The 15,566-nt window shown below is 56.6% G+C and overlaps 1 protein-coding gene across 9 annotated transcripts in view; it reads left to right on the top strand.

The window, feature by feature from the left end:
- AFAP1L2 (actin filament associated protein 1 like 2) overlaps positions 1-15,566 on the top strand; it is a 113,644-nt gene that overhangs the window by 70,169 nt on the left and 27,909 nt on the right. For all 9 annotated transcript variants that reach the window (XR_011382248.1, XM_051823656.2, XM_070057184.1 and 6 more), the window contains 3 exons: positions 5,535-5,609; positions 6,842-6,936; positions 14,998-15,088. Coding sequence is in view for 8 of the 9 variants with exons in the window: in XM_051823656.2 (XP_051679616.2) it covers positions 5,535-5,609; positions 6,842-6,936; positions 14,998-15,088 (261 nt within the window). In the remaining variant the exon portion in view is untranslated. The remainder of the gene's footprint in view (positions 1-5,534; positions 5,610-6,841; positions 6,937-14,997; positions 15,089-15,566) is intronic.

A 15,566-nucleotide genomic window follows, 5' to 3' on the forward strand; every position in this document is an offset into this window, starting at 1 on the left:
ACATACAATTTCTAGCTTCCAGAAAGTTCTATCCCCTTCCCAGTGAATTCTCTTCTCACCCCTGTCCCAAGGCAACTGTTCCAATTTCGGCCACTGTCCTGGAGCACCGTAGATGTGGAGTCAGGCCTGTGTGTGTGCTCCGAGTCTGGCTGCTTTTGCCTGGGAGCTTGGTGCGTGGTTCTGACGGCTGAGGCTCCTGTCTATCCGTTCACTTGCTGGTGCACGTAGGGTGTTCACATATTTGGGCCCTAATGAATAAGACCGCTGTGCACATTTTCATCGTAAGTCTTCTTGTGGACATAGGGTTTCTAGCAAATTCAGATAAAAAAAAAAGGCCAGCGTCGCGGCTCAATAGGCTAATCCTCCACCTGCGGCGCTGGCACACTGGGTTCTAGTCCCGGTTGGGGCACCGGATTCTGTCCCAGTTGCTCCTCTTCCAGTCCAGCTCTCTGCTGTGGCCCGGGAATGCAGTGGAGGATGACCCAGGTCCTTGGGCCCTGCACCCCATGGGAGACCAGGAGAAGCACCTGGCTCCTGGCTTCAGATAAGCGTGGTGCGCTGGCCGTAGCGCGCCAGCCGCAGCGGCCATTGAGGGGTGAACCAACGGCAAAGGAAGACCTTTCTCTCTGTCTCTCTCTCTCTCTCACTGTCCACTCTGCCTGTCAAAACAACAAAAAAAACCTAGGAAAACCTTCTTGTGAGGGTCTAACAGATGAGTTGGTTTTTATGTCTAATCTTTGGGAACTGGAAGTGCTGTTTGGGAACAGAAAAGCACCCTAGGAGGGCATCTAATCCTCCTGCCCGTCCGCGGGAGCAGCCAGGTCCCTGCCAGGGAAAAGAAGTGTCCACCTGCTGTAGCCGTCCAGTCCAGGATTCTCCTTGCTCCTGCACTTGGGGTGAACCAACCAGAGGCTGCCAGACCTCGTTGTTCCAAGGCCTGTCCCCTGCTCTGCTCCAGGGGAACAGGATTCTGTTCTCTGGAGATCAGAGAGGTTGCAAAGCTGGAGTGAGTTCTGGAAGAATCAGTCCAGCTCCCATCAGAGCCCCTCCTGCCTGGCTGCTGGCTCTCTAGGCCACGCCCGCCCGGAGTTCCCAGGCTCCTGGCTTTGCAGGGAGCGTCTGCCAGCCGCACATCAAAGAAGCCCTTGGTGGGAACGGGGCAGAGGGGAAATCCACATTACAGAGGGGAGGGGGGTTAGGAGAGAGGTGACTCACTCCACCAAAGGCGTCATCAGCGGAATCCTTTGAAAAACACGCCTCAGACCGTGGAGATGTGCTTCGACTTGAGAGCCTTCAATTATAAAGAACGCTTCTGTTGAGGATTGGCAAACACCTCTTAGAGATGGGTCTGGCCCGTGGCTTGTGCTGCTCACCGCGCAGGCAGTGCCTCCGTACCGAGTCCCCCTTCTTGGTTGAGTGTGCTCAGTAGTTTCCGGTTGGTGACCTTTGTCCTGCCCTCCATCTGTGCTTATAAAAACCAGCCCTCCTCGCCCTTGGTCTCTGCAGCTTGCTAGTGGGGAGAGGATACTGAGAAGTGAACAGGGTTGCCCAAGAAACACCACCAGACTGGCCCCTAGTCCCGTACAAACACATCTGGCACGCTGTGGCCTGCAGCCACCAGTGGCCCGCTCAGAGATGATGGCCACCGTGAACCCCATGACAGCCACTCCCTGGTCCTCACTGCCCCGGAGAGGCAGAGTGGGCAACACAGCAGCCCATTGATTTTTGCTGCTCACTGTGTCCCAGCACCAAGCCTGATGTTCCCAGGGGCGTAGGTTTCGGAATTTCATCCTCTTCCTGTCTTCGAGGGAGTTGGTATCATCCCTGCCTCCCAGTCTTGCTGACCAAGGAACTGGGGCTTAGAGGGTCATGTGCCCACGGGCACACGGCTGTGAGCCAGGGCCCGGGCCTGAGCAGGTGGCCCTGGTTCCTGTCCCCTCCCCCAATGCTGTACTCTACCTGATGATTTGTTGTGCCTGCACAACCTGCACCCCTGAAATGAAAGCGTGCATCTGCCTCCCTGGCCTGCCCCGCTGTGTGTATCAACCACAAACAGCTCGGCCTGATGGGACTTGCAGGGGAAGGCAGGCTTCTCATTTGCAAACTGCCTGTGGCCCACATGGGCTGAGCTGTGGCTCACAGGTTTGGGCAGTGCGTGGGCGAGTGAGTGGGCTGGGGGTTGGGGGTCAGGTGTGCATTGATATTTTCTCAGTGGAGTTCACCATTTGGCTTTTTTGATCTTTTGTTTTCTTGGCCGCACGTGACTTTTCTACTCTTTTGCTTTGTGCCTGGATGGTGAGGTCAAGTGAGGCCTCTCCGTTGGTCTTCCACCAGCAAGGACCCTGTCGCCTGCTCTCCCTCCTGCCCTGAGAGTCTGGGGACATTTCAGGGGCTGCCTCTCTGTCAGGAAATGCTTCAGATCTCTCTTCTCTCCAGCCACAGCAAGAATACCCATGTGCTTCCTCCCCACTCCCACCTGAGTCCTCTGGGAATGACTTCTCCCTGCTGCAAGGGCCGTTTCTCTCTGAGCACCGTGAGCTCTGCTCTCCAGCAAGGCTCGGCCCTCATTGTCTCCCACTCACTTGTGTAACCGTCTGGTTCCAGTCTGCCTCCCCCACAAGGCCGCTGGACCCAGTGCTGATGCTCGGTGTGCTCTCTGGCAGGGGCTGGCTCAGCAGCCTCCCTCTCTAGGGTCAAGTTCACTGTGCTTTGGCCACAATTGCAGAAGGTATTGGGAGCCGCTGATAACCAGACGGGGTAATCGTGGGTTAGCAACCCGCTGTGAATCAAAACCAAGTCAACTGCACCTTGCAGAGGCGAAGCAGGTAGATGAGGTCCCGAGAGGTGGCCAGCGTGAGTTTTCTCTGTAATTTTCAAACCCCGTCTTGGGGAGAAAGCGCCTACTCGGACTCCCTGCCTTTGATTGTTCAGTACAGGAGCGCGAGCCGATAGGAATAGGAGTGAAGAAGATGAACGCTGGCCACCGTGTTCCTCTGTCCCTTAGCAGTGTCGTCCTGACGTGTTTGTGTAGCGATGGTTTGCCTCTGCACGTGTGTTTACGTTATTTTTACACGTAGAATGCTGCGGACGAGGGTGAGTGGTCGGCACGGTGTGTGAGTCATCACTTGGGATGCCCACATCCCTGCAGCAGGGTGCTTGGTTTGAGTCCTCACTCCTCGGCTTCGGATCCAGCTTCCAGCTAATGCGCAGCCCAGCAGGAAGCGGGTGATAAAGTACTGAGTCCCTGCCCCTGAGTCCAGTACTGAGATGGAGTCCAGGCTGTTGGCTTTGGCCTGGCTCACGCCTGGAGGATACAGGCATTTGGAGAGTGGACCAGCGAATGGAGGATTTCTCATTCTCCTTCTACCTTTCAAGTAAAATGAAAATAAAAAAAAAAAAAGAATGGCTGCATGCACACATTTCCACCTGTTGACAGTTGACATACTTTTCTGTTCTTCATTATCCTTTTTTTGCTGTTCTGAAACTTGATCTTTTAATTCGGCTCCAGGTCCAAGCTATCTTTATGAACAGCTGCCTTATTATTTTTCGCAGTTGAGTGATATCCACTGATGGATGGGTGAACCCCGCTGTTCAGTCACCTCCCTGTTAATGGACGTTCAAGTTGTATTCTTTAAAAAAAAAAAAAAAAAGCTCATACTCTATTGCAAGGAACATCCTCAAAGATTTCCTTTCTGTGCTGGGATGTGTCTGTGGGGTACAGTTCTGGCAGTGGAAGTACTGTGACAAAGAACATGAACGTGTATCCTGTCCCCCAAAATCATCTCCCACATGGCTCTGCCGGTTCACACACTCACTGGTAACCTGCTTATTTCTTTAAATTTTACTTATTTATTTCAGAGGCAGAGAGACAGGAAGACAGAGAGCCCCCATCCACTGGCCCTCTCCCCAGATGCTTTTAACGGCTGGTCTTCCATATGGGTGGCAGGGACCCAAGTACTCGAGCCACGGCCTGCTGCCTCCCAAGGTAGACTAGAATTGGAAGCACAGCCAGGACTCAAACCCAGGCACTCCAGTCTGGGATGAAGGCGTCCCAAGTGGTGTCTTAACCACTAGGCCATCTGCCCACCCCAAATCTATTTCTCATAAGGTGGCATCCAGCCGTGTACGTGCACGGGCCATGGTTGGTTTGACCAGTTTCCTACTGTGAAGGCTTTGGGCAGCTTCCCGTATTGCTGGCTGTCATTTGCCATCTTTGTTTGCGGCAAGAGTATCTCACTTTTTCAACTCTGCTCATATTTGAGTTCCCTGTTCTTGACACCTTACGAGTCAGGTCGTTTCAGCGTGCTTCTTCGCTCTACCACGTGGTCAAGAACACCGAGTGCAAGGGTTCCGTGTTCTGCCTGCAGTTACGTCGTTGATGGCAGAGCCTTGTCTTCAGCCTGCCCCTGCTGAGCACTTTCCTCTGAGCCACATGTGGGAGAAGGGACTGCCCAGCTCCCTCTGCGGCTGAGTGTGCAGGTTGTAGGTAAATCCATCCGTCCCTCCTTGTTCTCTCCCTAAACTCTGGCGGCCCTGGTTCCAGGGGTAACGTTACTGAGGTGGCAGTCCCGTGGCCAGGGAATGGGGACCCAACCAGCCACCCCGTCCCTCCCGGTTCCCAGTCTGCTGGCCTGCTGGCCAGAGTCTGGCGGCCTTTGGCTCTGGAACAGGCTGACACTGAGCCGCTTCCTTCGCCAGGACTTGAATCAGGTCCCTTGGCTCAGTGACTCGGTCTCCGACCACTGGAATTTATCAGCCACAAGTTTCTAGGAAATGTAAATTAAGGGCTACAAAAGAAACACAGGCGGGATTTGCAGAGGAGGAACTGGGTGAGCCTCCTCCCAAGGCTTCCACAGAAGGCTCCTTGGGGGATTGGAAACCATGCAAGGGTTGGGAGGCCGGCTTGCCTCTGGCCCCCAGCTCTGCAGGGTGACCTCACTTGCACAGGAGTGGGTGGTGCCACTGCAGGGTGCAATCCCCAGGGCACAGCAGGTGGCTGCGGGCTTCCCCGTTCTGATTCCCAGCATGCTCACCTGTTTATACTCAAAGCTCTTATGGTTTGGCTCTTTTGCCTCCTACTTCCCCAGTGACACCCCACCTGGGGGCCTGGGAGCTGAGCTTCCAGATCCTCGGAATGACTGTCTTACCTGAACATCAACTCTGATTAGCCTGTGCAAGTAATTCAGACTAGAGTGAGAATGACAAATAGGAAAGATTTGACCGTCTAAATGAAATGCTAGGATGCCAGGGTGCTAGGATCCACGGGGTGAATCCCTGAGGAATGGGTGCCTTTCAACTTACCCCAGAAGCTCCCCTTCTGCACCTCACCTTTCTCCCCACTCCCCCTGTCTACCCAAGGCTGGGAAACCAGGAGTCATCCGCTTATTTCTGTTTTGGAAATCTGTCGAGTGTACGACAGACTCCGTGAGCGCGCTCAGCAGAACCCGAGCTCAGGACAGCGTCGCCAGGCAGATGCTGGCTCTCCGCCAGCCCCTCCCCTTCCCTGGTCACTGAGTGCCATCCTCCTCCCACAGGTTCTGATGAGGAGTACATTTACATGAACAAAGTGACAGTGCACAAGCCGCAGGACGCCGAGTCTCAAGACCAAGGTAGGGGCTGCGCCAGTTCCCGGGACGGGGCAGGATCGGGGCTCACTTCCTCCGCCCGCCCAGCCAACACGTGGCAGGCCCCCGGGAGTTATTTTTGGGAGCCACATTTTAGTCGGAGGGTATTTTGGGCTGAGGTATTTTGGGATGTTTCAGCAAGCCACCACCCCCTGGCCCACTGGAGAAGAAATCTGTCCCTAAAATCTTAGCTTTTCCCAGCATCATGCCAGGAACAGGAAGTCCTAATTCACATGTTCTAGGAAGGCGGAGGCTGTGTGTGCTGCAGATCCCGGGGGTCCGGCTTTCTGCCCTGGACAGAGCCTGGGCAGGGAGGGGAGGGGATAGGGTGGCCGCGGGGACTGCCGTGATATCTGAAGGTGATGGCAAGGGTGCCTGCCGGGCATGGCGTCCTCTCTCCCGTGGCAGGGACGGGTGGTGCCTTCAGTGGTACCGGCGCTTCTTTCTCACACCTCCGGGATGGGTCTGGCAGGACCCGGCAGGACCCGGCAGGCCCAGAGGCTTTCAGAACCGCCTCATTGCAGAGGAGGGGGCAGGAGCAACTCCATCTCCTGACTCCCAGGCCGGAGGCTGGAGAAAGATCGCAGCCCCACAAGCGCTCGCTTCTGTTAAGGGCTTCCCTTGGAGACATCAGCTGCCACAGCCTGGCCTCCCTGGGGCCAGCAAGGCCGGCTAAAACATCTCCTAAGGGCCCTCGTGCCCGTCCGCAAGTGTGCAGAGGTTTGGCGGCCTCACTTCCTCGGTGTGGCCTTGCCACCTCCTGTCCCACCACCAAGCCCAAGGCACAACAGAGCCCCAGACCAGAGTGTCCCCCTGCCCCGGGCCGCTGGCCTTCTGAGGGAAGGAACTGTTGGAAGAAAAAGCTATAATTGCAGGGTCAGTGCCGAGAGTGGCTCAATATAGTGACCACGGCAGCTCCTCTGCGGGCTGGAGCTCTGCGGCCAGACTTGTTTTTCACGTGGTGGGGGGTAGGGGGTGGAGCCTGCCAGAAATCCAGAGCCAGTCCCTTCCAAGGAATCTGTCTGTGGCTGCAATGCTACTGCGTCCTATTCTTGGAGGAAAACAACTTTGGCTCCAGGAACCGCCTGCCCGGGTAATTGACACCTGCTCACATAGAACTCTCTGGAACGTGTGACCAGACATTCCTAGGTAATGACCCTACCCTGCCATGGGGCTGGCCGTCCCTCACGGAGGCTTTCTCCTCTTGCTGCCCACAGCGCCCACGGAGCAGGGTCCACTCACCAACGGGGAGCCCAGCCAGCACGCCTCGGCCCCTCAGAAGAGCCTTCCGGACCTCCCGCCACCTAAGATCGTGAGTGTCAGTCCGGGACCCTGACTTCCCTGATGGGGCTCTGGAACTTCCAGTCACTCTCCCAGGTGTCAGCCTATCAGGCATGTGGCATGGGCACCTGCTGTGATTGGCACCTGGGGCAGGGCCCTGGGAGAGACAGAGCCAAGGAACCCTGCCCGCAGGTGATTTGTTTGCCCAGGGCTGCCATGGTCCGGGTGCTGAGGGTGCCACCTGCGCAGGGGCCATAGATAGCTGTGGTCACTGGCTTGGGCCACTGTGACCTTTCAAGAATGTAACCCAACACTGCACTTCCTGTCTGAAACCCACCAGCAGCTCTCTGTGAACCTAGAAGAAAACATCCCCAATGCCTTAACAGCTCCAGGGCCTGCCTGCACAGTCTGGCCCAGCTGCACGTCCAGCCTCATCACCCTGGCTCTTCGCTGGCCGGCCATCTGCTCCTGGATTGTACCACTGTGGTTGCTCCTCCCTTGGCACTTTTTGAGCCCCTGGCTCTTTGGTGACTGGCGTGTCCTCATTTCTCAGAAGTTTCTAGATAGACTTTCACTGACCTGGTTAAGTGAGGCATGCCATTCTGGTCCCCCCCCCACCAGTGCTATCTGTCCCCACCCAGTTACTCCTCCATGGCACCTGCCACCATGGAAACCATCTGGTCTGTTGTTTGTCTCCTCTACCAGAGGTAAGCTCCCCGGGACAGGGGCGGTGTCTCTTGTTTACTTTGTGTCCAGTGTCTGCACACAGAAGGCCATTTGCAAACATTGTTCATTTAGATGAGTGGGTGGATGCATGGGTAGATTGATGGGTAGATTCGTGGATGGAATTATAGAATCACACAGACTTGGGTTCTAGTCCCAGCCCCGGCAGGTACTAACTCTTTGACTTGAGGGCATTATTTAAGGTCTCTGGCCCTTCTTTCCTAGCATTTAAGTGGAGGGATTGTTCGCACTTGTCTTGTCTGGTGGTCTGTGCTCTGGGCTAGCGCTGTGCAGCACACTGGGCTAGGATTTCACAAAGAAGGGAGTAGTATGCCTGCACTGTGGACGAGGAAGCCTGATCCTGTGTAGCCTCTGGGTGGTGGGGTCGGAGTTTGCTCTCAGGTTCTTTTCTCCCCCAGGGCATGTTGGGGGATTCCTAGAGAAGTTCCAGGGCTACAACTGGGAAGGGTTTCTGTAAGCAGCAGGGCCCAGCCCAGTGACCTCTCCCCTGCTCTGTGGGCTCAAGTCTCCACGGAGGGGTTCTTGACCCCAGAATGGCTCTGGACTGATCCCGCCCTTTTGTGGAGGGGCAGCAGGCTTCCTCAAGCCACTCCCTCCTGCAGCCACAGCATGCAGCGATTGGCAGTCCTGAAGTCCCTGGGACAAAGTCCCGATGCATGAGACCCCGTGAGCTGGGTGACAGCTGTCAGGACACGCCTCATCTCAGGCTGGGGGAGACAATGGGTGGACTGATCCTGAATCCCTGGGTGTTTCCTGTGATGCTGGACAGTGCCAGTGTCCACCCCAGCCCACAACCTTCCAGTCCACTCCATGCTTGCAAACACCGTCCTCCCCACCATCCTTCGGGGGATGGGTGTTTTGTCATTGCTTCTTTAAGCAGCTTCCTGGATTTAGCACTGCGGTCCAGGTCCTGTAGTTGGGAGGTGCAAGGCCAGGACCGGAATGCAGGTTCCAGGCCCCCTGCCACCTCCTTGATACATCTGTGTCCCTGTAGCACAGTAAGGGTTCATGTCGTGTTTCTTCCTGCTGCAGGCTCCCCTCGCTTGCACGGCAGTGTGTGGTTCTCCTGTCCCACTGCTGGGAGACCTAACGTCATGAGAGACGCAGTGATGTTGTGACTGAAGGGTTTCCAGTGTATTCCAGGGTTTTTCTCTCTGGGTGCTAGGCCTGGAAAGGTGGCTGTTGTGAGCCAGGCCTGGATCTTTGCTGTACTGAATCCAGCGTCTGCTCCTGACCCAGGCACCTTGGCTTTGCCAAGTGGTGAAGTGGCAGTTGCTCATGGTCAACACCTGGTGCGTAGGGGCATCCCCAGGCAGTTCTCAGTAGCGCTAAGCACCAAGGGTTCTGCAAACCCAGGTTTTACAGTGGACTGAGAGGCCCAGGGCCTGGTGCTGGCTTAACACTTCTCACCTCCTGGGGTCATGGTGAGCCCCTGGGCTTCTGGCTTTTACTACGTCACTGCCAAGCTCTGTGACATTAGCACCGAGGGTCTCGAGCAAAGGAAGGGAGGGCCTGTGAACCCCCCACTAGACCACACTTCCTGTACCATCTGTGACAGGGGGCCTCTTGCTTCTCACGACAGGAGAGGCTTGTGTCTTGGGGCTGGAGTTGGGGAAAATTTCACCTCTTAGGAGTAGCACGAGCCCAGAGTAGCTTGGCAGAGGTGTGGTCGCTGTTCCTGTGGACAGTCTCCAGGAAGCTCCCAGCAGAGCCGGCAAATTTCACCTGTAGCCAGCTCCCTCCTTCCTCGTGCACCTGCGCGGCTGAGAAGGACACGGGGTGTGGGCTGCACCTCCTACTTCTGTCCTAGGCGCCTCTATCCCAGGGGGTTCTGGATGTGGTGTGAAGCAGGGCTGGAATTACCCCAGGATTCTCTTCTCACTGCCACACACCTGTACATGTGTCCTCGCTCCCACAGGCCCCATCTGGTCAGGTCTGGACTGAAGCAGCCGTAACTCCCAGTGCAAGCCGCCCAGAGGATTGCGATCAGGGCGGAGCTGTGTCTTTGGGTCCGAAGGGGGAGGAGAACTCCAGAGTCAGCAGTGTCGCAGGGCAGAGGCACGGCAGCTCCAATCCCAGGAATGAGCCGGGAGGGACCCTGTAGCTTCTTGTCCTCACACACAGAAAACCTTCCCTTCTCTGGTGACCCCAGAGCTCTGAGTTCCAGGGAGGTCCATGCACCTGAGTGCTGTCCCCCAGCTCCCTGATGGCCCTGGACTCCCTGGTGGCCACGGAAGAAGTAGATGCTGGCCTGGGGTCGTCTGTGCCTCTGGCTGGCCAGGTTTATGGCCTCTCTCCCAGGCCCAGGGTGCTTGCTGGCCACAAACATTGGTTCTTTGTAGGGTAGCTTGGAGCCTCACTGTGCCCCTAGAGATTCAGCGGAGAGCAGCCCTGTGCAGCCACAGAAGGGGCAGCCAGAGGTCTGGAGCAAGTCTGTGGGTGTGGACAGTGACTCAGGCAGCTGTGGCCTTTCCAGGCTGCTGTGTGCACAGCCAGGTGCTGTGGTCACTGCAGGAGAAACAGATGCGGGCTGGCCGCTGTTGCTGCTGCTGGCCAGCTCAGCCTGCTCCGCCCATCTGCCCAGTGAGGCCTGAACACGCCTTGGTGCTGGTCTTAAGTGACCTGCTCTGTGGACGAAGCAGCGTCCTCCCTGGAAGGACATTGCCATGGTCAGCGGGGAGGCTGGGCGGGGCCTCTCCACTACCCCCATCTGGGATCCTTCCACAGTGCCCTCCGGGATGGGTTGCTTAGGGCTGCAGGGGTGCCTCAGGTCACCTGGGCCGCTCCTTATCTAAGCTCTTGTGAACAGTCTGAATCAGAGCTTGATGGCCAAATCCATCCCACCACCTGCTGCTGCCAGTAAAGTTTCATTGGAACGCAGCCAGCTGTTGAGTAAGCATTGTCTGGGGAAGGCTTTGGTGGGGCTACAGCTGTAGAGCTGGGAGCAGGGAGAAGAGACCCGAAATGGCTTACAGATCCCTAAAACATTGGTTCTTTCCAGAAAAAATTGCTGACCTAAAAAAAAATAAGAAAAAAAGCCACCAGGGGCCTTTCCTTTGTTGTCTCTTCTCTGCACAGTCAGAAAGTTGCTTCAGGTTTGCCCATCAAGGCTCTTCTGCATCTTCGTGTCATAGTCACCATCATAACGATGGTAATTAAAACAGCCAGGCGGACCAGCATTGTAGCCTAGCCCATAAAGCTGCTGCCTACAACAGCCGCTCCTGTGTGGGCACCAGTTCATGTCCCCACTGCTCCTCTTGTATTTTATTAAGATTTATTTATTTAAAGCATTACACAGAGAGAGGAGAAGCAGAGAGAGAGAGAGAGAGAGAGAGAGAGAGAGAGAGAGAGAGAGAGGTCTTCCATCCAATGGTTCACTCCCCAATCGCCCGCAACGGCCGGAGCTGCGGCAATCTGAAGCCAAGAGCCAGGAGCTTCCTCCAGGTCTCCCACGCAGGTGCAGGGCCCCAAGGACTTGGGCCATCTTCTGCTTTCCCAGGCCACAGCAGAGAGCTGGATCGGAAGTAGAGCAGCCAGGTCTCAAACCGGCGTTCATAAGGGATGCCGGCGCTTCAGGCCAGGGCGTTAACCCGCTGCACCACAGAGCTGGCCCCTCCACTGATCCTCTTTCAATCCCGCTCCCTGCTAGTGGTCTGAAAAGCAGCGGAAGATGGCCCAAGTGCTTGGGCCCCTGCACCCACATGGGAGACCTGGAAGAAGCTCCTGGGCCCAGGCTTGCCCAGCCCTGGCCATTGTGACATTTGGGGAGTGAAGCAGCAGGTGGAAGATCTCTAACCTGGCCTGGGAGGTTAGACTCCTCCCCACTGCACCATGCAGCCCCCTGCACTGAGCCACTTGCAGTAGACTAGGCAGGGAGGGACGTGGGGGGACTCCTGGAAAGCACTGCTCAGTGCTGTACTTGGGACAGGGCCTCAGACCCTAGTGGCAGGCCCTGGAATGAGGGTGACCACAGTGGCAGGCCCTGGACCGAGTGAGGGTGACCACAGGCAGCTGCTGCAGAAAGCTTCCTTGCCCCTGTCCTGTTCTGTCTGCAGGCCGGGACCCAGAGCCGGATCTCGGGTGTCTCAGGCTGTCCAGCTGGGACTCACCTCCTCGCAGAAAGAGGGTCTGGCACTCCCTGGTGGGAATGGGGCTCCTTGGAGGCGTGCACCCTGAATGTGTGCACCCTGACCCCAAACTCCAGGACACTGGCTCTCGGAGGACCACTGCTAGGCCCCAGAGCCCTTTTGCAAGCTGCAGGCTGGCCAGGGGTCTGGGAATGGACGAGGGAGTGGGGCCATCTGCCAGGCTAGTGGTGGCACCTGTGGCTTGTGGACCACTTTGTGCAAGGGCCTGACCCTCAGGAAGTGCACATCACGCCTGTCTCCTTTCAGCAGCTGCTCCTGCCAGCCTGGCACAGTGCCCCATCTGCGTAGGAAGCGGCTGAATGGTGGCGTGCCTGTTTACGAGGGGTGCTGCTCTCTCGGGAGGGCTGAAAGCTGGTCAGAGCCTGCCTCTGTGACTTGTTCCTGTACTGGTGCTAGGAGGCCAGGGCAGGCAGGAAGGTCTGTGCTTGGACCCAGGTTGAGGCCTGACCCCTGCCAGCCCTCTTCAGGGAGACCTGTCCCAGCCTGCACGCTGCAGCCCAGGGACTCAGCTCCTGCCACCACGGGCACCCTCACCGCCCCACCTGTCGGCCCCTGTGCTGTGGTGGCTTCCCTACAGTGACCGCGGCAGCCTCTGGTTTAGCATGGGCCGGGCCCTGGGGAAGCATGGTTGTGTCTCGTCTGACTGTGAGTCCTCCAGACAGCCCTAGTGTGACTCCTGTTGTAGGGGGAAGAGAAACAAGGCTCAGAGAGGCTGCCACATACCCAGGGTTGCATCTCCGAGACCCTGAAGCCTGGATTTAACTCAAGTCGCAGTAACTCTAGGGCCTGTAGAAATAGACTTCGACTCCAGGCCACGCAGGACTCGGCTCTTGGCTTATTCCGAGCTCTTCCTGCACACGTGGAAGAATCCAAGGTGGAGGCGTAGAGATGTGCAGGAAAGCAGGTTTGTGTGGAGCAAAGGAGGAGTGCCCACTCGAGGAGTAGGTGCAGGCGAGAGCGCGAGAGAGGGAGAAATGGACAAAAAGCCCTCCAGTGACCCGCCAGGTCTGGCCTAGGGGGTGGTGTCCGGGGTGGGGCTTCACTGAATATTCAAAGAAGGGACAGGGTGTAAGCAGGCCTTCGGTGCCACCCATTTCCATGTCCTTTTTCAGAAATCTCAGGAGTATCATGGCTTTAGGTACGTGATGGGAGTGGGACTGCCAACCATGCTAATTTTATTTATTTATTTTTATTCTTATTTTTTTAAGATTTATTTTATTTATTTGAAAGACAGAGCTACAGAGAGAGGTAGAGACAGAGAGAGAGGTCTTCCATCCGCTGGTTCACTCCCCAGATGGCCACAACGACCGGAGCTGCGCCGATCCGAAGCCAGGAGCCAGGAGCTTCCTCCGGGTCTCCCATGTGGGTGCAGGGGCCCAAGGACTTGGGCCATCTTCCACTGCTATCCCAGGCCACAACAGAGAGCTGGATCGGAAGAGGAGCAGCCGGGACTAGAACTGGTGCCCATATGGGATGCTGGCACTTCAGGCCAGGGTGTCAACCCTCTGTGCCAGGGCGCCAGCCCCCTATTTATTTTTTAAAGATTTATTTATTTTACTTGAAAGAGTTACACAGAGGAGGAGAGGCAGAGAAAGAGAGAAAGCGGTCTTCCATCCACTGGTTCACTCCCCAATCGCCCGCAACGGCCAGAGCTACACTGATCTGAAGCCAGGAGCCAGAAGCTTCCTCTGGGTCTCCCACACGAGTGCAGGGGCCCAAGGGCTTGGGCCATCTTCCACTGCTTTCCCAAAGCATAGCAGAGAGCTGGATCAGAAGAGGAGCAGCTGGGACTCGAACCGGCACCCATATGGAATGCCGGCACTGCAGGCGGCAGCTTCACCCGCTACACCACAGCGCCAGGCCCATGCTAATTCTATTATAATGACCTAAAGCCTGCAGCCATTTCGGATGTTTCCAGCTGGTGCTGGTTATAAGTTTGCAGCATTGTGGAACTTGTGGTTTCTACTACACAGAAGGGGGACTTGGTGATCCTTGGAAGGCGCACAGAAAGGGAGGTTTGGGTGATGCAGACCAGGCTGTCGTAGGGGTCGGGGGGCCTGGCCCTGGCTGCACGGGTCAACCCTCCTGTGGCAGGTCAGCTGCGGCCGCAGCAGGGTGGTGCTGCCAGACCTCAGCTCCTGTCCACTAACTGCCTCCCTACCCAAACCGCTTCCACGCCATTGCCTGTGTTCTTTGCTCACATACCGCGCTCCCACCCCCTGCCACTGCCAAGGTCAGGGTCGTCTGAGACTCAGCACACAAAGAGCCCATCCTCCCAGCTCCCTGCCCTGGTCCCCAGCATTCCTCACACCCCCTCTGGCTCCCATGGGACTTTGATTTTGTCTCTGTGGCACTGCTCGCAATGCACTGGGTCAGGAGCTCTTAAACGTTTGCCACTCGGTTAAGCCTTCCCTGGGGCTGACTCCTGAAGTCTGATTGTGCATGAGAGCCATTGATATTTATCGAACAAAGAGTGGACATTTGGCCTAGCAGTTAAGATACCTGTGTCCCACATCAGTTCAGTACCTGCCCCTGGCTCCTGATCCAGCTTCCTGCAGGCCCTGGGAGGCAGTGATGATGGCTCAAGAAGTTGGATTCCTGCCACCCACGGGGGAGCCCTGGGTCGCATTCCTAGTTCTTGGCTTTGTGTGGCCCAGCTCCGGCCACTGGAGGCATATGGGGAGTAAACCAGCAGGTAGTTTTCTCTGTCTCTGCCTCTCAAATGGCTGTTTAAAAATGTTTCTTAATTTACTGAACAAAGGATTGAATTGCATTGTGGGAAGAATTTGGGATTTAGAAACCTGGTCGTCTTCCTCCACGTGCCATCGGTTAGTCGCTGTATTTTTAGAAAGTATTTTCTGTTGAAATGCCACGCAGCTACCACACCAGCCTGACGCCGCTGGACCCTTAAGCACATTATCCATCCATGCATCATCACATCGTGTGTGTGCTGTAGGCGCTGAGGCTCGTTTTGATAGGAGAAAGCCAAGGCCGGGTTAGACAAGACACCACGGCCCTGCAGCTGGCCGCACTGCAGCCTGTGGCCTGGGTGACAGATGGAGTCGTGATTTGCCACATTCTCCCTCGAAGTTAGATGCTTTCCCTCTGGGCTTCTGCCTCGTCCCACCCAAAGGGTTAACTGCAGGTTGCTTCCAGCGCATCGTAAGTGAAGTTGCCTGTTTTATCTGTTCACGCCACAGATTCCAGAACGGAAGCAGCTCACTGTCCCGAAGATCGAGTCCCCGGAGGGCTACTATGAGGAGGCGGAGCCGTATGACGTGTCCCTCAATGGTGCGTCTCAGCTTCTGGGGCGGGGGTAGGATTGGGGGGAGGGGACACGGACTGCTTCCTGATGGATGACAGAGGACAGCCCGGACCCCGACTCATCTGCTCGGGCCCAGCGTGCTCACCCTGGGCTGGGCTGCTGTTGGCAGAGACCATGGCCCAAGTGGAGCACCGGCCACAGGACATTTGGCCTTGAGTCTGCGCAGGAGCTGAGACTGACAGCAGAGCCTGTCCCCCTGCCGAGAGGCAGGGATGGCACCCGAGGGCAGCTTTCCTGTGTCTGACGTTTTCTGTGTTTCTGTCTGGACGTTGCTGGATTGAGCACAGGAGGGTGGCGGAGGAGAGGCGTGGGCCACAGGGTGTTGCCGCCCTGGTAAGCGGTGGAAGTGGAGGTCAGGCTGAGGCTGATTCAGGGTGCACGTTGTCTCAATGGGCTCTTGGTGATGCGGCTCCCACCACGAGGCAGGGACACGCACCCAGCCAT

This window comes from Oryctolagus cuniculus, chromosome 15, assembly GCF_964237555.1.
Source record: "Oryctolagus cuniculus chromosome 15, mOryCun1.1, whole genome shotgun sequence".
NCBI lineage: Eukaryota > Metazoa > Chordata > Mammalia > Lagomorpha > Leporidae > Oryctolagus > Oryctolagus cuniculus.